The sequence below is a fragment of the Hermetia illucens genome, chromosome 2, assembly GCF_905115235.1.
Source record: "Hermetia illucens chromosome 2, iHerIll2.2.curated.20191125, whole genome shotgun sequence".
In the NCBI taxonomy this organism is placed as follows: Eukaryota; Metazoa; Arthropoda; class Insecta; order Diptera; family Stratiomyidae; genus Hermetia; species Hermetia illucens.
In genome coordinates this window covers 190,378,000-190,404,421 of record NC_051850.1, presented here as the reverse complement: position 1 = coordinate 190,404,421, position 26,422 = coordinate 190,378,000, and the positions used below count along the sequence as shown (strand labels likewise).

The following is a 26,422-nucleotide window of genomic DNA, read 5'->3' as shown; positions in this document are numbered from 1 at the left end:
TTTGCTTGTGCATGGCTCGGTTTTTGTTGGATGTATGCCGAGACCGCGTCTTGTACCCCACAGGTACACTTTTCCCAATGCGCTTTTCAAAATCTTCTAGATAACGGAGGAAACATCCCTGGCACAAATATTGCCAAGCCGTCGGAATACGCGAACACATTCACTCCAGTATCCATTGAAATTCATTCATTACTATCAACCAGAGCTCCTAAGAAATGATGCCATTCTGAATCGCTCCTTTAGTCATACAGTGAGCGCAATTTCTATAGGCACACCCAATTTTTTTCAATTTTGAGATGAAATTCATGTTAAAACAAAATATTATTCGTTTTGAGAATGAAGGGGGTCCTAAGTCCGCATCAACTTAACAAAATATTATATTCAAAGTAAAGTGGACACATTTATTTTAAATTATAATACAAACAAAAAATAACGAAATAAATATTATTCTTAAAAAAATTAACAAAAAATAGCATTTCAGTGCGCAATTTCCATAGGTGCACTTTCATTGTAACACTTTTACCAATCGAATAAAAGACATCAATCAAACTTTAGTATTTTGTTTTTGCACCATTATTTCTTATTATTTGAAATATTCTGTTTGGCATTGAATTAATAAGGGTTTTTAGTACATTATCATCGATTTCCCCCCAGCACTCTAATATTTTCTTTTTTAATTCAGCGACTGAGCTAAACTGCCGCCAATTTGCATAAACCCTTTTGGATAATATTCCCCAAAGGTTTTCGATTGGGTTTATGTCGGGACTACGGGAGGGCCACTCCATTATTTTTATGTTTTTAGAATCTAGGTAAGATTTTGTGAATCGGGAAGCATGGACGGCGGCGTTATCTTGTTGGAAAATAAAATCTATGTTATTTTTCTCGTCTAAATATGGGACAAGAATAACCTCTAACAAATCGGTGTAAATGTCTGAGTTCATTTTTGTGGGTACTATCCCAAGACGAAGTTTTCCATGATAGGAGAAAGCACCCCAAATCATTAAACTTCCACCACCAAAGTTTCTGCTCATACGTGGAGGGTTATCTTTTCGTAGGTCGTGCCAGTAACAACTAAACCCATCGGGGCCATCTAAATTGAATTTCTTTTCATCAGAAAAGATAACTGTTTTCCATTCATCTTCCCATTTCATATGTTTCCGTGCAAAATCCAACCGGGCGGTTTTATGGCACTGTGTTAGGTGCGGAGCTTTCGCGGGTTTCTTGTATTTTAAATTGATATCGGCCTGCAAAATTTGCTGAACACGCCTCTTTTTGATGGGAAGATTCAGTTTGGAAACAATTTCAACCGGACTTAATTTATTTTTCGTCGCTTCATCCTTAATTTGTGTGATGAGCCTGTTTCCAACTTTTTTGTTTCCTTTCGGGTGCTTTCGGGCGGCGTATTTTTCTCCTAATTTGAAAAAATTTCGGATAACATTTAATGATCTGCCGATTTCCTTTGCTATAGCTCGCATACTGCATCCCAGATTCTTCATAGTGGCTGCTTTTACTCGTTCTGTTTCAGTTAATACTTTTCCACGTGGCATACTGTTGTTGCTATATAAAACAATAATATAAGACTATGGATTTTAACCTATATAACATTAAACAATACTATTACTAATAACACACCGTTTTTTGTACGAAAAGCCCCCTCTAAACAACACACTATAAATTTTTTTTCGTATGCACTTATAGAAATTGCGCAGTTGAAAACGGATTTTCACCATAAAAACATAGAAATTAGCACAACTAATCAGCTGATCACATTGCAAATGTCAAAACGCCTTCCCAGCAAACCCGAGAACAGATATTAATGCAAGTGGTCATGATACAGCAAGCGTTCTTTGTGCCTTCCTTGAAAATTATTAAAAATGCCACAGCACCTATAGAAATTGCGCTCACTGTAGCTCTGGTCAAGTGGCTAGTTCCCAGTTCCCGGTCTCTGTAAATTTGCCTGGCGTGGTTGAATTCGAAGAGAACCGGCCTCTCCAAGATCGTCTTTAAGTGAATGTCTGGGACGCGCTCTAGTGTTTGCAACATGAAAGAACGATTAATTAAATGAAGTAATAAAAACTTGTTGTTTCTTTTTCGTTGGTGTGGGTATTTATTCTAGCGATATTTCGGGAACCACTTGTTCCCTTCATCAGTGCTGAAAGAAGTGGCGGCGGATTGGCCGAAAGCTCTGTAGTGTGATGAGATTTCTGAAATTAAAAATACAGACCGACAAAGTTAATCACATACTTCCTGAACTGCTTTAATGTACTGATGAATTGTGCTATTTGTCAGTAGTATCATTTAACCGACGGTGGTTTTCAGGAGGTTAATAGTTAGAGACGGTGGGAGCACTATTTGACCAGGGAAGTTTTCAAGGAATGAGATGCCTTTGAGTCCAAATCCGTTCTGGTGTTTCTATTAATCGAGTTTTCGTCAAAATACGAGCGGCAGTCCTTTACATAGGTAGGAAAGGCCAGGTTGAAATGGGAGATGTTTCGTGCCAGAGGAGGATGTGTTATGATGTAGCTACATAGGAGTGAATTTAGGGACCAGATTAGGGACCACGCTCTAATACCTGGTTGGGGAGACGATGATATGATTTCTATTGAGGCAATGATTACCTCGAGAGATTTGGGAGCATTGGTGGGAGAGAGGAGTTGAGTGGCGAGGAACTTGTCTAACTTGTTACTGAATGAGAAGCTATTATTTTCTGGCAGTCTAAAAATCATTAAAACAGTTTTTGCTTTCAGAAATGTTTATTCCCTGCTATCATCCGAACTGTACCAAAATTATTATAAAATTACATATAAGAAGTAAATATGAAAAAAGTAATTTTCTAGAAATGTGAAACATCCCACAAACACTTATATCAACTTTGTTGAATATCAAACCAAAACCAATCGATTGAACCTGCAATTTGAACATTTATGCCGATATTAGCAATGCCGAATTTGAATGTAGTTACCATTGTATTTAATTGGCTATCTGGTGGTATTGCTTTCAGGCGTCTCTTCAATATTTTGGTAATTCGACATGACTGGCTTCTTAACTCTTCAGATATATTTGACACTAACATGCGATCATTGAATTTCGAAAGCAAGAATAAGGGACCCAGAATAATTGAATCAAATTTCCTCAAGCTATATAGAATAAACGTGGCACTTAAGACATGGATGAATGTGCTTGCGAAGGATAGCAATATCTGCAACTCTAATATTCTCACTATCTCATTTGATACACAACACAGTTTCGAATGGATTTTCATATAATACTCCAACTCGTCATAAAATATTGGTAGTTTAATGCTTCGTTGAGAGTCTTTCACCTGCTCAGCATGCAAAAGAGAAATTTTTTCACTCACTACAAAGACTTTACGATTGAGAATTTTAAACATGTTCACAACTGTCCAACACCAGAAATAAAATAAAAAGGAATTATTAATCAACACATAACATATGTACGTAAATTGAAAATAGACGAGTTTCTCAAAAAATATACCATCTCCAGGGTACGAGGACACCATTACATATGTTTGAAAGGATAAATTACTACATTTCCACAAGTAATGAACCAGAAATTGATTATCGAATAACACATCCTTTTCGCTGAAAGATATGACTGCATTAAATAGATCAAGAAAATCGTTTAGTGGTTTAATAATTGCGGCCCGGCTAGAATATTGTGTTAAAAAAGTGAAAATGAACGCCACAAAGGAAACAACGAAATAGATGAGAAAAATCACTTGCACCAGATACATTTTATCGTCAGTTCTTATAAATTGAATACAAAATGGAATGTATAAGATCCCAATTGTAAAAGTGTAGATAAAAACAATTGTATGAATGATTATTAGCATCAGCTCCCTTTGATTCTTTTTGAAACTATTTCCATCACATTGCAGTGTGGTAAGACACAATATCTTAGACGAATAGTACAAAGTTTGTATGATGTTTCGTAGGATACGTGGAGCTACTTGCATGATAAGAAACGCTCAACTGACGACGCGAGCGTTGGAAGGAAAGATACTTTCTAATTATGAACGAACCTCATTTTTTGATTATTTCCTAAAGGAATTGCTGCGTCATTGATTACATAAAGTCAATGTGAACTTATTGGTGGCCTGAGTATTGTAGGTTATCACATTTAGGACGAACATGAGATATATGACTAAACAGGAGGCACTAATATCACAAAATTTAGCGCTTCTGCTCAGAGCATGGCCATTGAATTTTAAATTAATAATCATTCTAATTAGGAAAATGGATGACAACTGAATTAGATAGTCTTTACATACAACCCGTTTCTACTAACCTATTAGTGTATAAAATTATATACGTATCTCTTATTGGGTACACTGCGGCTACAACACACTCTTTCCTATTCGAAGTAAGTGAAATCGATATATATGACAAAATCTAAGTATGTAGATGTAGTTAAAGTTAAGGTATGTTAAAAGTCGAAGTAACAGATTCACCTTTTAAATCACGATGTTATTAGAATGAAGAACTATTGCATTGTATTATAGTTTGTTTTTCCTCCGCATTTATTAGCACATCGTTGCTCCTTACTAGTTAGGGAATGCCAATGATCCATATCGTCCATCAGTTCATTGTCGGCCTCCGAGGTCGTAAATTTGCCACAGCCTGATCACATTTGTCCACTCCAGTCATGTATCTCAATAATGTAATTAAAACGTATTATTACTAAAGTATACTTTCAACCATTATTGAATGCAAGTTTACCCCGCTAACTCAAGCTTAGAACTATGCCATCTCTTTTCTTTCAGCTTTTTCCAATGTATGAGTTAAAAGCTATCATATATCGAGTTATTCATTTGCATTTTTTAGCTTTGGGTCCTAAATCCTGGTTGTTTTCCAATCTCATTAGCTCAACACAGTCCGCCTTGGTGCTTCAGGTTTCATTTAGCCATGTGAGAATTGCCTTTGTCGAATAGCAGCTCAACGAATATTCATAACCGCCATCAACAGTGCTCTTTTCTCTGGCGTAAGCCAGTTATCCACCACGATCTGGCTGACTGCTGAATTTGCGGATGAAGTGGTAAATTAACCAAAATTGTGGATCCCGCCTGTTCCTCCAATCAGATGTGAAACTATTTCGGCCATCAATGCACTTAAGCGAAATAACGGAATAAAAGCAATGAGCTTGATCATCCTTTCATGACAGGTGTTGATCGCAGCTTCTGCAGTTTCTTCAAAGTTACCTTGAAATAATCTTTTATGCAAGATCTTTCCGAGGAAGTGGGAGAAAAGGATGTTCATTAAAATCCTCAAGAGGGCATCCGTCTTGAGTGGCACAATTAGTCCTCCGTGCCGTCATAAAAATAATAGCTAAAATAGTCCTGGAATGTATCAAAAAATACTTCGGAAACCTGATTGACAGAAAGCAGGATGGTTTCCGTTCAGCGTCCTCCTGCACTGATCACATCAACATCCTATGTTATAATGCTTATGAATTTTGAGCAAACTTCAGGGGAATCATTGAGAGGAGCTAAAACACGAACGCAAGGACGATTCGTTTCGGAAAACCTTTGTACATAAGCAATCAGCGCAGCGTTGGGATATTTATCCTCTCAAAATTCCCTCTGATTCGTATCATGTTCTTCAAGGAACTACCGCATAGTATTACATCGCGGGACGGACTTAAAAATTTAAAATTGAACGAGGGACAGTGAATCTCCAGAGGCACTCCGGGCAATAGTTGTTTTGTGGTGTACACGGTATCTCACAATAGTGTCATCTGAAACACAAAAATCAAAATGTATTTGTTAAAGGAGATGTTTCTCGGGGTAACTCTAGATGGACTTTTTTTTGTTGATTTTTCAAATTTTCGTAACACTTAGATGCCAAAACTTAAACCAAAAATTTAAACAAATTTAAAATTAATAAATAAGTTGAAATTAGGGTCCATGTTTTTTTTTACAGTTGGTATATAAGTTGAAAAACCTAGTTCTCTTTTTTCAATCAATAAATATTTTATAAAACAAAAAACTTCTAGGGATACCTGGAAAATTATATGAAGAATTACTGTGCAAAATTTTAAAACGATTGGTATAGTAGAGTACAGTACAGTATGGCGTACACGAACTTCAAAAATATGGTAGCAAGTTTCAAAAAAACCGATTTAAAATTTTGGACCCCAAAGAAACCGGCCTGGAGAAACGGACGTTCAAATACTCATAACTTCGTCAATTTTACTCCGATCGAGTTGAAATGTTGACAATAAACAAGAAATGCAAAGAAAAAAAAACTTTAAACACCCGTCCCCCCTTAATCTAAATTACTTTTGTCCCATTTTTAAGGTTTTGTGTAAACACAAAACCTTATTAAAATCGGTTTACTGTCTGTCTGTCTGTTTTTTTTTTTTTGTTGTTGTTGAGGAGGTGGAAATCTTCAAAAAGACGCTGGTCTGGACACACCAGCGTGTGGGATTTTTACCCACTAAAAGCACCCCCGACTCCCTCCCTGCCCCGCGGAACCACCATAAGGTATTACATCACGGGGCGGAGTCAGCTCACTCTAGCTTTGTCACCTTTCTTCTATACGCGGCGCACGTGACCGCGCTTTTCTCCTTTCCTCTGCCTTTCGCAATTTATCTTGAATAGATGCGATCATGGAGTTGACCGCATCCCAATTCTCTTGATGTGCTAGCATTTTCGGTACCAGATTTTCTGGTACCAGCACCTCTCCTAGAGTCTCCTCTAGATTCCTCCTTTCTTCCACAAATCTCGGACAGTGGAAGAATACATGCTCTGGGTCCTCTGGGACTCCATTGCAATTTGGACAATCGGGTGAGGTCTCCAATTTAAACCTGTGAAGGTATTGGAGATATCCGCCGTGACCCGTGAGAAACTGGGTGAGATTATAATTAATCTCACCGTGTCGTCTCTCCAACCACTCCTTGATGGCAGGAATGAGCCTGTGCGTCCACCGGCCCTTTCCCGAGCGTTCCCACCGCTCTTGCCATCTATTTATGGATCTCTCCCTCTCAGTGTTCTTCGTCCGCGATGAGGAAGAGGTTAGCTTTGCATTGTATATATTCGCCATCTCATCTGCCAAGATGTCAATGGGCATCATTCCAGAGATGACGAATGCTGCATCATCTGAGACAGTCCTGAAGGCAGAGCATACCCTCAGGGCTTGTCCTCCTGTAGACTGAACTCAGTTTGGTAGCATTCCCTGACATCCACAACGCCTCCCTCCAAACTGGGGTCGCATAGAGCATGATCGAGGTCACCACCCTGGCTATAAGCAACCTAGAGGTATGCCGTGGCCCTCCCACGTTCGGCATCATCCTCGCCAAGGCCATACTAGCAGCGGATGATTTATCACAAACATACTGTAAGTGTTGCTTATAGCTGAGCTTCCTGTCTATCACTACCCCCAAGTATTTGATGGTCGGCTTGGAAGTGATGATATGATTCCCGATTCTAACACAGGCGTAATTTCTCTTCCGGCGCTTCGTGATGAGGACCGCTTCTGTTTTTTCCTCCGCAACCGTCAAACCAGAGCTCTCCAACCAGCATTTGACAGCACTGATTGCCTCGCTTGAGTATAACTCAGCATCTTCGAGATGCTTTGCGACAACAACCAGCGCTATGTCGTCAGCGTAACCCACCACTGTGGCTTCCTCCGGAAGGGGAAGATTAAGTACATCGTTGTACATGATGTTCCACAGTAGTGGGCCCAATACGGAGCCCTGTCATACCATAGCCTCCTTTCAGTTAAGTAACTATAGACGATAGCAGCGAGATAGGCGGGAATACCAACCTTCGCTAGGGATTTGCGAATTAGATTCCAATTGGCCGAATTGAATGCATTTTTCACGTCCAGGGTTACTATCACGCAATATTTGCTGGTACTACCCTTTCCGTGGATTGCATCTTCGGCCAAGCCAGTAACCAATTTGATGGCATCAATGGTTGATCTGGCTTTACTGCCGATCTGAAAGGCCGCCTTGGCCCTCAACAACCGGGAGTAATCTATTATAGATTACCTGCTCTAACATTTTCCCCACCGTGTCCAAAAGACATATGGGTCGGTATGACGATGGTTCACCTGGAGGAAGTCTGTCTGTCTTTTTTTTTTTTTTTTTTTTTTTATGGATGGAGGTGGAAATCTTAGAAAGACACTGCCGCGCCAGATTGCAGCAGCGTGTGGGATTCTCACCCACTAAAACCACCCCCACTTTCTCCTTTTTCCTTCCCCGCGGGACCGCCGCAAAGCATTACTTCGCGGGGTGGACTGTGCTTTACGCGACCACGCCTTCCGTTCTTCGCGTCCTCCTTGCACGCTCCGCTCTTGCCAGTTCCTCTTGTATTCGTTTGATGGCGGTGTTCACCGCACACCAGTTTTCCTCCGATTTCAACATTTCCCCGACGATGTTCTGCGGGCTTAGAGTGGTTTTCAGGGAGTCTTCCAGACTCCTCCTTTCTGAGAGAAATCGTGGACAGTGGAACATAACATGCTCCGGGTCCTCAGGTGTGCAACCACATTCAGGACACAAGGGAGAATCATCCAGCCTGAATTGGTGCAGGTACTTCCTGTAACCGCCATGTCCTGACAGAAATTGCGTCAGATGGTAGTTAATCTCACCCTGTCGTCGCTGGATCCACTCTTCAATACGGGGAATCAAAGTGTGGGTCCAGCGACCCCTCTGCGAGTCATCCCACCGTTTCTGCCACTTTTCCAGCGACTCTCGCCTTGCCGCCTTTCGGCGTTCTGCATCCTTTTCAAGAGGATTCATTTTCCTTGTCTCGTACAGGGAGCGTGTCTCATTTGCCAGAATGTCTATCGGGATCATTCCACTAATGCTTCCTCCCAAACTGGTGCCGCGTATAATAGTGTGGAGCGAACCACTCCGGCCACAAGTAATCTGCGACTATACCTTGGACCTCCAATGTTAGGCATCATCCGCGCTAATGATACGCTGGTATTTGCCGCTTTCTCACAGGCATAGTCCAGATGTCCCCTGAAATTGATCTTAGCGTCAATCATCACCCCCAGGTATTCAGGCTTCGAAGTGATGACGTGACCACCAACGCGAATATTAATCGTATTTCTCTTCTTACGATTGGTAATCAAGACCGCCTCCGTCTTTTGTTCCGCAAGGTCAAGCTGAACCATCTCCAACCACGCTTTTATGGCGCTAATGGTTTCGTTAGCATACATTTCGACGTCTTCAGGTTCTTTCGCGACGACAACCACAGCTAGATCATCTGCGAAACCGATTATCGTGGCCTCCTTTGGCACGGGAAGGACAAGGACCCCATTGTACATGACGTTCCACAGGAGAGGACCCAACACTGAGCCCTGTGGTACTCCTGCGGTGACGGTGCACTGCTTGGATCCCTCATCCGTGTCGTACCAAAGTGTCCTCTCCGAAAGGTAACTGTTGAGGAGCTTAGTCAAGTAACTAGGGACACCCGTGTTAGCCAGTGAACTTTTTATCCACTCCCAGCTTGCGGAATTGAACGCATTTTTGATGTCCAATGTCACTACGGCACAGCATTTTTTAGACGACATCGCGTCTCGAGCCAGCTTCAAAACAACGTCTACGGCGTCGATGGTTGAGTGGGCTTGACGAAATCCAAATTGTCGCTCCGATAGTCCATCCTTGTATTCGATGATAGGGAGCAGTCTGTTGTAGATGACCCTTTCGAGCATCTTTCCTGCCGTGTCGATAAGGCAAATCGGTCGGTATGATGAAGGGTGTCCTGGGTGTTTATTCGGCTTCGGGAGCAAAACTAGTTTTTGCCTCTTCCACCGATCGGGGAAAATTCCTTCTATCATGCATGTCTCAAACACGCTGATAAACCAGTCGGGTCTGGTCTTAACAGCGAGTTTAAGGGCTCTATTGGGAACAGCATCCAGACCGGGTGCTTTGTTATCACCAATTCTCCTGCAAATTTGCATAAGTTCCTCCTCAGTTACCGCAGGTATGGTGTAGACGTCGAGTGCTCGCTTGTGTTGTTTGCGCTCCCCTTTATCCGGGGGGAAGAGCGCCGTCACGATATCGAGCAGAAGATGCGGACAGGTCAATTGTGGTGTTCGCCCTCTCATCTTCTTCATAACTATCCTGTACGCTGTTCCCCAGGGGCTTTGGTCTGCCTCTGTGCAAAGCTCCTTGAAGCATTCTCGCTTGCTGGTCCGTATAGCCTGCTTAAGCCTACCTCGAAGGTTCACATATGCTAGCCGTTTCTCGTCGAAGTCTGGTCTTGCTCTAGCTCGTTGGCAGATCCTTCTAGCACGAAAACATGCATTCCGTAGCACCGCGATCTCTTCATTCCACCAATAGTTTGAGCGCCTTTTTGCGAGAACTCGTCGCCTCGGCATAGCAGCGTCGCATGCTCTTGTTATGCGTCCCATCATTTGCTCTACCTTTTCCGTAGCCGCACCACCGGGACTTTGGCTTCCCAATAGCATCTCTATGAATGCATCCTCCTCAAGCTCCTTCACGGACCAGCCCCGGTTTCCAGCCTCACGGGAACACGTATCAACGCATGGCCCATATTCGATCTGGAGGAAAATCGCCTGGTGGTCGCTGTGAGTATAATGCTCACTGACGAACCATGTCATTCTCCTCGCCAATGTGGTACTCACATATGTCAGATCGACTATTGAGCCCGACCCTGTCCCACGAAAAGTGGAAACGTTTCCCGTGTTGGCAAGCACCAAATCTAGCTCCGCGAAAGCCTCGAGCAGGATACGGCCCCTGGTGTTCGTAGTGCGACTGCCCCAATCCACGGCCCACGCGTTGAAATCACCAGCTATGATCTTGGGGTTTCGACTTCTTGCATCCGAGACTAGCATACCTAGCATTCCTTCGAATTCTGTTATCGTCGCGCTTGGTGAAGTCTGTCTGTCTGTCTGTCCGTCTGTCTGTCTGTCAGTCTGTCTGTCTGTCTGTCCGTCACACGCATATTTCTCAGAGACGGTTATAGCGATTGACACCAAATTTGGTAGAAAGGTGGGAACTGTGAACGCTCACGCATACAGTGAATTACATCCTTTTACATCGAATTTAAGGGGGGGTCCCCATACATGTAAAAGGGGGGTGTAAATTTCTTTTTCATCAAATATAGTCATGTGGGGTATCAAATTAAAGGTCTCGATTAGTACTTTTCAAAGCCGATCTTAGTTTTGACATTTGTTGGAAGGGTGGGGAGCGCGGGGTGTTGAAAATGATCACTTCTTTAAGGGGGCCATTCTCAGAAACTACCAAACCGAAAAATCTGAAAAAAATCAGGAGGCTGCCACTATATGGTGCCTGGGCTCCGAAATACCTTCCATGCCGATATCTGTTTAAATAAAGTTAATAATAGTATATTACTACAATTTTTTGTAATTGGTTAGAAACCCCCGTTAAGTTCATCCTAGTACCGTGAGCCGTGCAGCGATATAGGCTATAATATAGAGCATGATCTTACCAAGTTTGGTGGAAATCGCACTATTACTAACAAAGTTATAATACCTCAAATTTGTTGCTTCTTTGAAAATTGAAGACTATGAATGTCAATATCACCCGAAAGTGGATACTATCACATAATATATGGATATATTACGTGCTACGTACTAAGAAATACACAAAACCTTTCGTACCTGAAGCGTCCAGCTTCCGGTTTCCCGACTTGTTTCTACTTGTCTCAGCTGACTTTAAATCCCATCTACCATGTGTTCAACTACATTCCAGTGTTCTTAGCATGCACGGCTTTCCCCAACTAAATTTTCCGGTGCTACCGTCCAACCAAGGATTTTCCATTCATTTATAAATGTAGGACCCAGATCGTCCAAGACACCCTCATAGATGGAGCAGTTGACCAAACCTCAATATTACGAATCATTCTGTGACTCTTTTATGACCTTCCCTATCGTCGCCTACCAGCGCTTCCTCTCCATTATCGAAATACGTCATTTCATCGTAAGCTTTCTGGAATGTAATTGCTAAGAATGGCGCTGCGTAGTAGCATGGAACTCGCGGCCCGTGGTACTCTGATATTTGGCATCATCCTTGCTGGCATTGAATTCAAGTATGTTGCAGATACATGCAGATCTAATAATTAAACCTAGCATCTACCATCATTCCAAGATTATCCTGTTCTTCTATCTGCCATATGTAACTTTCACTTTATTCAATAACCCTTGCGAAGAAGCAGAAACCAGTTATTTCAAGACAATCGTAATTTTACATTTATCTAACGTTAACACGCTACAAAACTTATAAACGAAATATTCTTTCAAATTGAATCATAATGGCGAGTTGCGCTATTATTGATGTAATGAATTTACAGCTCAAGGTGTTGTCCAAATCTAGTAATCCACATAGTGAAAGGGACGAATTTTCGACTGATATTTGTAGGGAGAATAGTTCAATCTGAAACAAAATAAATTGGTGAATAGAATTGCGCAGTATTCAGCAACAAGGAATAGCTTTTATCTGAACTTCATACATCCCAATGCTTCTAACCTATCATAGTATATTATCGTTATCCTTGCTGCCGAATTCTAATTTAAATAAATTAGAATTCACACTTACATTACGCTCGAATCTCTGGTCGGCATTTTCGACACAAACTGCTCGTTCCAAAATTACTTCCAAACGCCTTGACTCTTCTTTTATCTGATCCGTGGAATTGATGACTTGCAATGTGTTATAAATCATGTTGAATATATAGTAGAAAGAACTTATTTTGAAACCCACAGGAACTACGCCAATGATGATACCATAGACAAATAACAATTGAGTCAAAGTTTCGAAGAATACTGCCGAGATAACTAACACTAATTGCCACTCGAGTAATACGTTCAGTGACTTTATGAGTTCATGAATGTCCTTATGTAATTTCGCTATATTTTCAATTCTGTCACTCAAATTACAAAATCGAATCATTTTCTGAAAGTTTGTTGAAGGGTCTCGTTTGCATTCAATGGCTATGGAAACGATGTCAGCGGTTTCAGCATTCACATGCCGCAAGGACACTAGCAAAAACCTCAAAGAGGTAAAAAATATATTTAGCGCCACCATAATAGTTAAATGAATTACAAAATCGGAAAACCACAAAACCACAATCCATCTATTATTGGAATTAGTAAATTTGACGAGATTAGGAACCATGTTCAAAATTTCAAACAAATTGTTTATTGCTTTCAATAAAAGTCCTCGAAAAATAATGTTTTGTTTTGGGCGCGGCAAAGAAGTTAAAATGTGCAACTTCCTGTTTAAAACTCGTAAGCATTGCTTATGAAAAAGAACTGGAACGAAAACTACAACTTCGGCGGCAACATATGATAACATATACCTCATTATTGCTACACATTTTATAAAGTCAGATTTGAATATCGTCCAGTTATTAGCTTCTCTTTTTATGACTGTAAACCGTTTCCAGCTTGTGGAAACCTCCACTAAAAACAGAACTAAGCTATATATATGAGCGGTTTTCGAAGAAACAAATACTCCGGTACTTGGTTTATACTGGAATGGAAAAAGTCCTAGTATTTTCGCAAGCAAGTAGACAGTGTGGAATGCCAATTGTAATATCCAAATATAGAAAAGTGACAGTAACTTCATCACTTTAAATGAGTGCTTGCGCAACATGACTGCAATACTGACCGACAGTTGCTGCGAGACGCAAATATTTCATTACTATAATGGATAGGAAGTGGGAAATCAATTAATTTAGATGCTATGTCTGAAGGGCATTATATAATTTCAACTCCCGCCTTCGTAATGTTGGCTTATGATTTCAGGACGCAAAGGTTCCTTGACAAAAATTCTAATACGCTGCCCGTCTAAACCTGCAAGTACCATCAATAGGACTCAGGAACTATCAAGCGAAAAGGGTTGTAATTCGGTAATGAAAATTCCATTGCGTGGTTGACTTGAGTAGGATACCATGTCTTCATGATTTTTCAAAAGTTTAGTAAGTTCTATTTATATCGATTCTATATCTGGTTGCTACACATTCAACATTGATTGAATATAAGCATTAAGAATGATGCCTAGTATCATCATTAATTAACATCAGAAGGAAATTAATCATGTCTTAACAAACGATAAATAAAATGAATAGTGAACATATCATTAATTTACACTATATATACTTTTCAAGGTTTTGTTTGTAAAAAGAAACCTTATTAAAATTGATTCAATGTCTGCATTTTCGTTTGTCTGTCTGTCAGTCACACGCGTTTTTCCCTGAAACGACTATATAAGTGGAATGAAATTTGGTGAACATGTGAGAACTGCGATCGCCCAGATATACATGCAAAAGAGGGATGTACATTTTTTTTCACTGAATATAGTCATGTTGGGTACCAAATGAAATGTCTCGTCTACTTTTCTATTCCAGCCTTAGTTTCGACTTTCCTTGCAAAGAAGGGAAGTGCAGGGGTCGAGATTGATAATTTCTTTAACGGATTCATGCTCGGAAACTATCCAACTGAAAAAATCATGGAGCTGCCTCTATACGGAGTCCAGGCCTCAAAATACTCCAAATCTATATCGATATCTGCTCAAATTAAGTTAATAATGGCATATTACTATATTTTTAGGGAAATCGACTAGAAACCACCTCCCCCCCCCCCTCCCTACGTTTATTCTGGAGTTGTGAAGTTACGCAATAATATAGATTATGCTTTGAAGCATATTATCCCCAAGTTTGATCAAAATCGTACTATTAATAAATTAATAAGAAAGTTACAGTAGCTGAAAGTTGTCTTTACCGTGTAAATTCACTGCAATCCAAAGTACTGAATATCAATATCACACTAAACTGAGTAGTTTGATATGCTAAATGCATAAACATCACGAGCTAGGTACAAATGGGATAGGTCTGCACTCAAATATGCTCACACAAGAAATAATCAAAACCTTTCATACCTGAAGCGCCAAGCTTCCGGTTTCCCGACTTGTTTAATATATAATAATAATAATCGTTGGCACAACAATCCATATTGGATCAGGGCCTTGAAGTGTGTTAGAGCACTTCATTCAAGACCGTAACGGTACACTACAGTAGACTGTAGGAGGCAATGTGGTCAGCATTGCGCTCGCCCGAGATTATTACCCTGATTTGACTCAGGTACTCATTCACAGCTGAGTCGACTGGTATCCGACATCAAATCACGATACAAATCCCACTGCCGCCAGCGAGATTTGAACCGCGACCTTCCGTACGACAGCCTTGTGCTCTAACCACTCAGCTATCCGGACACATATATTTAATATACTTTCGCCAAAATATGTATTTTTTTATAAATTGTAGATCATTTTATATTTGAAAAATATTGGAAAAAATCCACCAGGTCCAGTTTGAAAAAAATATATTAAATAGTAAGAAAATGATAACATGGAATGTAAAAGGAAAAAAAATTAATTATTTCCGAGTTATCACAATCTCGGCAGATGCCGGATTTTACCTAATACTAGCACTAAGTGCCAAGCATTTAGGCTCGGACGATCCTACCTACTTAAAAACTAAAGGGGCACTGGTGGTGGTGGCCGGTGGTAGGTCAGTGGGAGAATCCGTCGAGTACCCCCCGCAACATCGAGCACGTATGCAGAATGGTGTACTTCTGCATGGTTTGAACCAGACTGTGCGAAAGTCCCAGGACATCAAGGGAAGCCGTCAGGGATTTAGGTACAATACCTGTAGCTGACAATATTGTGGGAACTACAACCACCCGCTCGAGACGCCAAATTTCTTTGACTTCCCGAGCCAATGGCTCATAGTTTACCTTCTTCTCCACGTATTTCCGTTCAATGTTGCTATTATGGGGGATAGCAACATCAATAATATACGCGGAGCGACCTGTCTTGTCAACTAACAGTACGTCAGGCTTATTGTGTGCGGTATGGCGATCAGTCAGAACTTGCCGGTCCCAATACATGCTGTAAGCAGAACTATCAAGTACTGCTTGCGGCTCATATCGGTAAACCGGACATGTCCCCGTGATCAGCCCATGCTTGTATGCAAGGTTTTGATGGATAACCTTACATACAGCATTATGCCTGGTGATGTACTGCACCGGTGCCATAACAGTACAGCCAGAAATGAGATGGTCCAACGTCTCTAACGCCGAACCACACATTCTGCACTGGTCGTTCTCCACCCGTTCTTTCATGATGAGCTTTTTATAAGCTCGGGTGGCAACCACGCCATCCTGAATGGCACACATAAACCCCTCCGTCTCAGCAAAGAGCTCCCCAGCACACAGCCATCTGTTCGACAGATGCAAATCGACAAATGGCTGCCAAAGACAATTCACGTGTTTACCGTGCATTGCCTTCGACTTCTATTCATCGATCCGCTCTTGGTCCGACTTCACCGCACTCAGAGGATTGAAGGATCGATCCTTCAAGTTAAGTGGAGTCAGTCCACAGTCTGTCTTACAGACAGCCGCATGCAAGGGACTCGCCTGCTCTTTACTGTAAAAATAAGCGCGCAGCGAGTCGACTTGGCGATGATGTTGTGCCGCCACGTCAACCACGCCTCTACCTCCGATGTCACGAGGCAGGTTCATCCGCTCCACGGCAGACTTTGGGTGATGCATTCGGAATTTGGACATAGTTGTCCGTATCCGCCGCTGGACGTTTTCCAGATCGGTCTTCGTCCACGGCAATATTCCGAATGCATAAGCCAGTGAAGCGATGGCGAATACATTCAACGCGCTTATTTTATTCTTCCCCAAGAGATATGCGATTTCAGCACCAGCTTTACACGTCGCAGGAATTCGAACAGCAGAGCTTCTTTCAGATCACCAACTCGAGCATGGGTTCCTTGCAGAATTCCTAGGTACTTATAGAAGTCTGTCTCGGTCATAGCTTCGATGTGGAGGTCACCAATGCTATGTCCGGCATGTGGCTCGTGATGACCTTTGCGGATGGCTTGGATTCGACATTTGTCTAATCCAAACTCCATCCGAATATCACGGCTGAACATGTCTATCATTCGCAACAGACTTCTAAGATGGTCATCAGTACCAGCATACAGCTTGATGTCATCTAAGTACATCAAGTGTGTCAGTTCGCACTTAGCACGTAGGCCATACTTTATTGCAAAACCATGCCCTCTAGCATCATTCAGTAGTCATGAAAGGGGGTTCAGTGCCATACAAAACCAAAGGGGACTCAATGAATCCCCCTGGAAGATGCCCCTCCGTATACGGATGGGCTCTCAGGTATTAGCACCCTCAGATGTACGGACTGATAAGATGGTATGCCACCCTTCCATGACTGTCGCCAAAAACTTTATTAGTTTCGGATCAATGCGATACAGATGTAGGATGTCGATCAGCCAGGTATGCGGAACGCTGTCGAAAGCCTTGGCATAATCGATATAGCAACTGAAGAGGTTTCTCTGGCCTCTAGTTGCTTGTCCTACAACTACCGAGTCGATAATGAGTTGCTCTTTGCAACCCCTTGACCCAACTCGGCAGCCCTTCTGCTCCTGGGACAGAATGTTGTTGGTCTCGAGGTGCGCATTAATCCTTCCACTAATAATGGACGTGATGAATTTGTAGAGGGTTGGTAAGCAAGTGATCGGTCTTGTGTCTGCGGGGTCCTGCACCATGTCCTTCTTAGGGATAAGGTAGGTAATCCCCTCAGTGAGGAAAGTTGGAAATTCCTCCGGCTGACTCATGACCTCATTTATACTGCGTGCCAACCGACTGTGTACGCTGGTAAATTTCTTATACCAGAAATTCTGCACCCGATCCAGACCTGGGCCCCTCCAGTTCTTCGAGCTGTTTATGGCTCGTCGAACTTCCTCTTCGGTAACATCCGCGAAATTCATGCCAGGTGTATTGGCATGGCGGGTGCCTTCGGCGGTGATCCACTCAGCATGCTCAGCATGCTGGGCAGGTAACCCCCAAAGTCCACCCCAATACTCTTTCGCTTCCGTCACCGAGAACTGTATTGTCTGGGCGCTCTGTTGGGATTCGTTGAGAGATCTGAAAAAGCTCCGCTGGTTCCTCGCGTATGTTGCATTCTGGACACGTCTGGAATAACTTTCGCCATACCGTCGTAACCGACTGCATATGACAGAAAGTTTCTGTTTTAGTGTGTCCAGAATTTCAACAATGGGTATCTCACAGGGGATGGCATAGTTCCGGTAAACCCTCTGCGCTTTATTTCTCACCCGTCGGCTGGCACTGCCAGTGCTGATCTGAATCAGTCTAGCAATGTCCTGCCTTAGTGAGTCCCGCCGACGTTCCAGACGAATTTTCCATGGTGGATCTCTTTTGTCACTCAAACCAATAACGCGAAAGCGAATCTTCTGACCGTGCAATCTAATAGCCGCAACTGCACCACAATACACAAGTGATTGTATCATAGTTGCAGCAGCGAAATATCAGCACACAGTCGAGATGCAATCTCATCATTGATTTGAGATAGAATTCCCGGAGTTGCTGGAGATGCATAGAGCCTGGGAATACCTGGTCTATGCAAAGGATCCATATCCGAGAATTCCATACACGCTCTTTGGAATTCGTCGCGAACCTCAGCGGAAACCTCAGCTGGACGGTGGAGAAGAGTGCTTCGGCGAGTACTGAACCTGTTGCCTGCAGTGCGGCGTGGTGTTGTTGATGCCGCCGCCTCTGCCCCCATCGACTCTCGGTCACCAGTTTCCCCGATGACTTCAAGTCGAACACGCTCCCTGATGGTGGCCGGGATTGTGTCGCTGCGAGTAATAAAGCGGTACTGGTCTGCGACTCGCTGCACAGTCACGTGCGCGAATTGCGGGAAACGCTCGACGAATCTCTGGTGCAACAAGGGGCGGTAAGATGTTGTACCCGCCCCCGCCGTTATTTCGTAGTAGGAGCGGATGATGAAGAGGTTCATTTCTTCAGTCCATTTCATCCGCTTCCTACGCGAACCTGCTGAAGTGGTCGCCACAGATTGTGGTGAAACAGCTGCAGCAGGCGGAGCTGTGCTCCTGGTCGTCGTGGCGCCTAGACGCCGAACCGCCCCATGACTAGCGGGTTCGACGCCGTGCTGTCCATTACGAGAGCCCGACCCAGTCACCAAGTCAGACGACTCCCGCCGGTTATCCGTACCGGACCTCAAATTTCTCCTTCTTCTCATTGTTGGTGGTGCATTTTATCCCTAGCTGCCAGGTGTTGAGATAGCTTCCTTAGTGAGTAATCTGCAAGACTGCAAAGTTCCTGCACTTTCCTCACCTACCCCCTGAGACGCTGCGGTGGCGTACAGCCATTCAGACTGAAGCTATCCATCCCTCCTCCTTTCACAACCGGGCTTGGAACCGGCTTCGGCGGAGTTTTATTTATTATTATTATTATTAATTATTGATTTTACCCATCATAAGATTTTCTTGATTTAATACTTTTAAAATATGGCAGCTGTGGAGGTTATTAACTCCTCTAGTTTTCAATCAATATTAAAAATTGTTGTGACAAGATAAACATGCCAACAGGCGAACAGACAGACCTTGAATCAATTTTAATAAGGTTTTGTTGAGACAAAGGCCAAGAGAGTTTTTCAAACCCAATTGTGAATTTTCATTAGCCCACTTGATTTCCATGATTATCTCCCCGGGGTCGGCTACTCCTTCATACGATCCTGATCACAAACTAGCAATTGGACGGACAAATGCATGCAGTGAAGCAATTTCAAAGAACGCGAGCTCGTGCATATCTTATCAAGTTAATAGGATCAAAATCTATACAATACGATATTCATCCTACTAGAGTTGATTTAATTCAATTTCCAAGGCTTGACCTTTGTGACTATTTGTCCAATTCATCTAATGATGGTTTATAGCCAATGATTTCGATGTTGTAGAATAAACGAATTTAATTGGAGTGGAACTTTGGAATTATTATGCAACAATTTACAGATGATCAGGATACTTTCGACATATATGTGATTTTGGATCCTCAGCAAGTCAGACTTCTCACTTTAAATTGATACCGACGTTATATGAACAGAGTCTTGTGGTAATGAAGACGAAGATGTTACGTTGAACTAGTGGCGTGACACGCTTTGATCATATCAAGCTCTTAACACCTTCTACAATATCCTCTCTGATCTCCTCTCCTGTTATGTCCCTCCTTCACCTCCCTGCCTACGTTCTTACCCAACTTGGTTCACAACGGAACTTCATATTAACATTCGCTTGAAACATACACTGAGGAAGAAGTTTCAGGCTTCTAAAAATGACGCCGACCTTGCTCACTTTAAAGCTATACGATCTACTGTGAAGTCAATGGTCAGAAAAGCGCGTAAAAGGTACCTATTGAGCGTCGAAGCCGCCCTTGCCCGCGGTAACTTAAAACCCTTTTGGTCTCACGCTCGCAACTCTCGTAATCCAACTCAATCTGTCCCTTCTTCTAACAGCTTCGCTGACTCCACTGCCAACTCCCCACAACAATCCTGCGACCTTCTCTGCACCTATTTCTCTTCAGTGTTTTCTCCTTCGAGCCCTTCACCCTCTACACCTTTCATAACCACAGACTCCTCCGAATCACTAGCCATTCCTCTCCTTACGCCTTCCTTGGTTGAGTTCCTCATTGGTAACCTTGACCCCAATGTCGAACCTGGCCCCGATGGACTTCCTAATCTCTTCCTTCTTAACTGTAGAAAACATATTTCCCTCCCCCTGTGTATAATCTACAACAAAAGTCTAGACGAATGCTGCTTTCCCCGTCTCTGGAAAGAGGCCCTTATCATTCCTATTCTCAAGAGCGGAGACCCTTCCCTTGCTGTGAACTACCGCCCCATTTCCCTTCTCTCCTCTTGCTCCAAAATCCTAGAAAGATACGTCAACGACTGGTTGACCGCGCACTTCGGTCACCTCATTGTCAAAGAGCAGCATGGTTTCGTGAAACATAGATCAACGGCTTCAAATCTTCTGGTCTTTACCAACTTTGTTGCTAAACGCTTGAATTCACGACAGGAGGTACATGCTGTTTATACTGATTTCTCCAAAGCCTTTGACACCGTTGACCATAACATTCTCCTCTCTAAACTTTCTTCGCTAGACTTCCCTCCCTCAGTCATCTCTTGGCTTTCCTCCTATCTCTCATACCGTTCCTGCAAAGTTTCTTTTCATGGTCACTCATCTCGTTCCTTCTCTCCTTCCTCTGGTGTTCCCCAAGGCTCTACACTTGGCCCCCTACTCTTCCTGTTTTTTATCAATGACCTCGTCTCCATCCTCACCTGTCCGTATTTGCTTTACGCAGACGACCTTAAATTGTTTGCCTCTGTTTCGTCTCCATTGGACTGTGCTCTCTTACAATCCAACCTTGATAATTTAGCTCGTTGGTGTTCGGTCAACAAGCTAACACTGAATGTCAACAAATGCCACTGGATGCGCTATTCCCTGAAACCCTCCCCATCACCCTTTTCCTATTCTCTCAGTGGTCAACCCCTTTCACTACTGACCTCCTTCAAAGACCTGGGTGTAATATTCGACGATAAACTTCGTTTCAATTCCCACTTCGTTGACATCATCAATAGAGCTTCCAAAATGTCTGGTTTTATCCTACGTTCCTCGTCCGACTTTACCTCAATCCAGCCCTCCTTAACACTTTTCAATTCCCTTGTCAAAAACATCCTTGAATATTGCTGTGTAGTCTGGTCCCCCTACCGCATCCGTGACGGCCGCGCTCTTGAAGCTGTACAACGCAAATTCACCCGGACCCTCTTTTACAAAAAGAACCTTCCACGGGTTGATTATCCGTCACGACTCCGCACCCTCAATCTTCCCTCCCTACAGCAACGCCGTATCTTCCTTGATATGTGTACTCTTTTAAAACTCGGCAATGGTCTGATGGACTGCTCCGCCAACTCGGATATTACTCTCCGTATCGCCTCGTCTCATAACACACGTAATGCGGACATTTTTGATGTGCTCTTCGCCGAGCTCGAGATTTACTTTCACTCTCCGATTCCGAGGTTTTGCCGGTCCTACAATGTCCTGCAGCTTGGTTCCTTTGACTCTATGTCCCTCTCTAGCTTTAAGCGCAAAATATGCCATTTAGTTGCTCCTCCCTCTGAGGACAATATGTAATAAGAAATTTGCTTTCTGTGTATTGTCCTCATTAAATAAATAAATAAATAAATAAATAAATAATAAATAAATAAAATGAGGATATCCGCAATGGATATGGGGTTGCGCCGATCATGGAAAAATTTCGAGAGACGTCTTCGATGGTATGGTCACCTAATTCGCGCCAACGAGAATTCGCTTGCCAAAATTTGTCTGAACATGAGGTCGATGGTAAACGACAAAAATGATGGCTTTTGATAAAACAAAATAGGGAATATCTTACTAGAAAGATGTGTGTTTCTCTATTGGAATCACTTATCATGGCAAGGCATGGCCAGGGTAAAACAACAAGGCCGACCTTGATTAATTTGCAGGGTGACACTAGACACCATTCACCATCAACAAATCTTCATAAGATAAGAGGTACTTTATCATGCATTTTCTTTGACTTGGCCCTTGATAATGTGATCTGCGATGGTAAGATAAGTGGCAAGTGTCAAGTCCACTCAACTACTGGCCTATGCTGACGATATCGACATAATGAGAGGAACCACTCGATATCTACAAATTGCCTTCATACAAATCGCTTATTCGGCGTGAGATCTTGGACTGGCGTTAATGAAAGTCGTGTAAACACCATAAACAATGATATCCGATATTACTCGTCAACTTCAAACAATAAAGATTGGAAGCTACAACCTTGAAACCGTTCAAAATTTCTCCTATCTAGGGTGGATATAAATAACTGATAATCACTATGACAAAATCCGTGCACCGTCGTTGGCAACCACAAAGCCTATTTCTTCTTATAAACTATTCAACTCGGAATGTCTCACCTTAGGAAAAAAGCTTCCACTGGCACTGGAAGGCAATGATCCTGCCTGTCTTCATATATTCCTTGGAGACTTCGGTTGGCAATAGGTAAACCAAAACTAATGAACCCTCGAGAATGACATAAGTGCTCAAATTTAAAGGCTTATATAACGAAAAAATTTATTAGCAATATCACGACCATTTGGTTGTGGATAGAATCAGGTTCAAAACAAATAATCCACAGCTTCTTCTTAAATTCATTAGAATTAGTATTTTAGTATAAAATATATCATTTGCAGGTCAGTGGGATTTGTACTTTTAACATACCAAGGAAAGGCGTTTCTCGCTAGTTTTTGAAATCGCGAATCAAACCGAAAACGTAATTACTTTTTAGAAAAAGAAAAAAAACAAGTGGAAATGGGAACCGAACTGTTTTAATTAAATTAAGAGCACTCGCATCTTAAAAATAAATATTCTATTATCGTTATGAAAACATCTTTGTCTTCAAATAATTGTTGACAATTAAATATTGATAAGTTTGCACATTAATGGTGCGGAATTAAAAAAGGACTATAATTCTATAAAATTTCCTATACACGAGTAAGACGGAATTTGATTTTAGAAGTCACTAAAGTCATTAATAATCGCGATAAAAACAATCCTTACTCAGAAGCTTAGAACAAAACTTTGCCTGTATGTACTGTATTCTGTATTGAACAAACAGATACTGAATAATTAAGCGACAATTATCTTATCTATTCCTCAGACAGGGAAGCTTTTGAAGTCTATTATCTATAGGAATTCCATTTAAAGATTAAAAAAAAATATTTTTATCAAAATTGCATTTTTATCTTACAGGAACGTTATAAAACCGACATAAATTTAGCAATACAACTATTACAATGCAAACCGGATAGTTTTGTGCCCCAAAAGGTCTCATCGGTGAGTAATATTGAGATTTGATTTTATTAACCGAAACTTTTTCTACCTACTTTTTTATATATTTTATGTTTAATAAACCGTAAAAGTTGAAAACAAAACCTTTAGCTTTATTCTAAACCCATCGGTTACTACCGCGACTGCTGCAGCGATGAAAATCGTTGTGGCATCATCTCAAAGATGATCATAAATATGCATTCTACGAGGGTAGTTCAATAAGTCCTTAGAATGACCAACGGATGGCGCGGGAATCGCCCTAAATCATCTGTTTTTAGTCAGCGCCACTCCCGACTAGATATCATATATAGTGCAGTCACAGTCCACATCTTCTAAGTTTACGTGTTTTTATAATCAATTGAAAAAAAATGCTTGTTAAAAAAAATGGAAAAAAAACGAGTTCAGAGCGGTAATAAAACATTTTCATTTAAAGGGCTTAAATCCATATGAGATAAAAAATGAATTAGACTCGGTTCATGGCACATCTGCCCCCGCCTTAGCAACGCTTTATAATTGGGTAAATGAATTTAAGCGTGGTCGTAAATCAACAAGTGACGAACCACGTTGAGGAAGGCCCGTAAAAGTGACTACTCCCGAAATCATCAATAAAATCCACGATATGGTGTGGAAGGATAGAAGATTAAAAGTGCGCGAGTTAGCTGTGGCCACAGGGATATCAATAGGGACAGTTTTTTCAATTATACATGAAAAATTAGGCATGAGAAAGCTATCAGCAAGACGGGTGCCGCGTTTGCTCTCAGCTGAGAATAAACGAAATAGAGTGGTCACCTCTGAGGCTCTTTTGGCGCGCATAAGTGGGAATCCTGAGGAATTTTTTCGTCGGTTTGTGGCTGTGGATACACCACTACACTCCTGAGACGAAGGAACAGTCAAAACAGTGGATCGGCACGGGTGAATCAGCTCCAAAGAAAACGAAGACCGTAAAGTCAGCTGGTAAGGTTATGGCTACAGTTTTTTGGGATGCCCGTGGAATTATCCTTATTGACTATTTGGAAAAGGGTAAAACAATTACTGGTGAGTATTATGTAGAGGAGAAGGTCTAAATGTGGCCCCCCCTTTTGTTTTTCGAGCATGAAAAGAAAAATGAAGATCGGCATGTCAAGTTTCATGTGCTATGCATTTCAATATTTTCCTGGTCATTGATTCGTAAGGAAAAAACATGATAAAATTCCATATATTTTTAACAAAATCGTATATTTCGACGTATCCAAAATTTTGGTTTTGATGTAAAGTGTGGGTAATATGGCACCCAGGGGGCCATATTGGAAGTATGAAAAATTCTTTAAAAAATATTCTCCAAAACTTAACAATTAAGTAAAAAATAAACAATAAATTACCTTCTTTTCTTAAAATTAAGTAAATCCATTAATAAAAAAATAATAATGAACATAATAAAAACGAAATCAAGATACATATAAAATAAAGTTATCGGCAAAAATCGCAAATATAATAATCTCCTTCGTTTCCCGCACAAACGCAATGAGCCCATAAATTGCATCCCTGGCATTGAATCCACTCCTCCCCTTGTTGGTCATTTGAATACCTTGCATCACAAAATAAGCATTCTGCATCTAAGCTCGTTGGTATTTTATCATTTGAAGGTCCTTCGTCGAAGCTGTCGGATTGTGTGTCTAAATGATTTTCATCTGAGACAGTGGTTTTCCCTCCACGGCTACGACTTTGGATATTGTCAGGATTCTGATTTCCATCTGAAGCACTTGATGTACCTGCCAGGTGTGTTCTATATGCAGAAGAAGTGAGTACTTTTGGTGTGGTACGTTTTCGCCCTCGATTCGAAGTTTTATTTTTAGGTTTTGGTATTGGTTGAATAATTTCTGGTGAAACTATGATGTTTAACTGATGATGCAACAACTCATCCCTTTGCGATGCAGTCAAATTTTCCTGTGTGTTGCTCCCTGGGCGGTTTTCGGAAGTGTTTTCATCGTTATAAACTTGAGCTTCTGCTAAAAAATCTGCGTCAGAAAAAATCTGCGGATTAAAGGGGTAGATTCCGGTGACGCGAAATTCATTTGCAGCGATTTCTCCTGTTGAGCTTCGTAGATAGGCTCGACCAAACAATTCGGCGATATCGTAGGGTTTAAGCAACCGATCGGAATGCAACAAGAAATTTCGGATTTTTTCACTATAATAGGTTTTTAGTGCCCCCATAAAGGTTTTATCCAGGGGCTGCAATTTATGCGTGGTGTGAGGTGGAAGAGTAACTATTGTTACATAGTTCTCATGAGCTAACTCCAGAAGTTCAATGTTACGAGTGTGGCTGTAATGCCCGTCGAGTATTAACAGTACAGGCGACTCCTTAGTTGGATTTGTTTTAGAAAGAAAATGACGAAACCAATCGGTGAATAAATTCGTTTGAATCCAGCCGGATGGGTGGACTTTGCCGATAGCACCATGCGGTGCTCCTTTCATAAGTATATCGGAATAATTTTTTCTGGGGAAAATCATCATGGGTGGTATAAAAAACCCGGAAACATTCATAAAGCAAACCACGGTCATCAATGATCCTCGTTCCGCAGCAGTTAAAGCACCTATCTGTTTTTTGCCTTTCTTCCCAATTATTTGAGGAACTTTAGATTGAACGATTGTCAGCCCGGTCTCGTCAACGTT

The 26,422-nt window shown here is 41.8% G+C and overlaps 1 protein-coding gene across 1 annotated transcript in view; it reads left to right on the top strand.

Annotated features, from left to right (window-relative positions):
• Window positions 1–26,422, top strand: part of LOC119649119 (tight junction-associated protein 1) — a 74,814-nt gene that overhangs the window by 46,261 nt on the left and 2,131 nt on the right. The window contains exon 2 of the mRNA XM_038051120.1: window positions 23,696–23,779. Within this exon, the coding sequence (XP_037907048.1) occupies window positions 23,696–23,779 (84 nt within the window). The remainder of the gene's footprint in view (window positions 1–23,695; window positions 23,780–26,422) is intronic.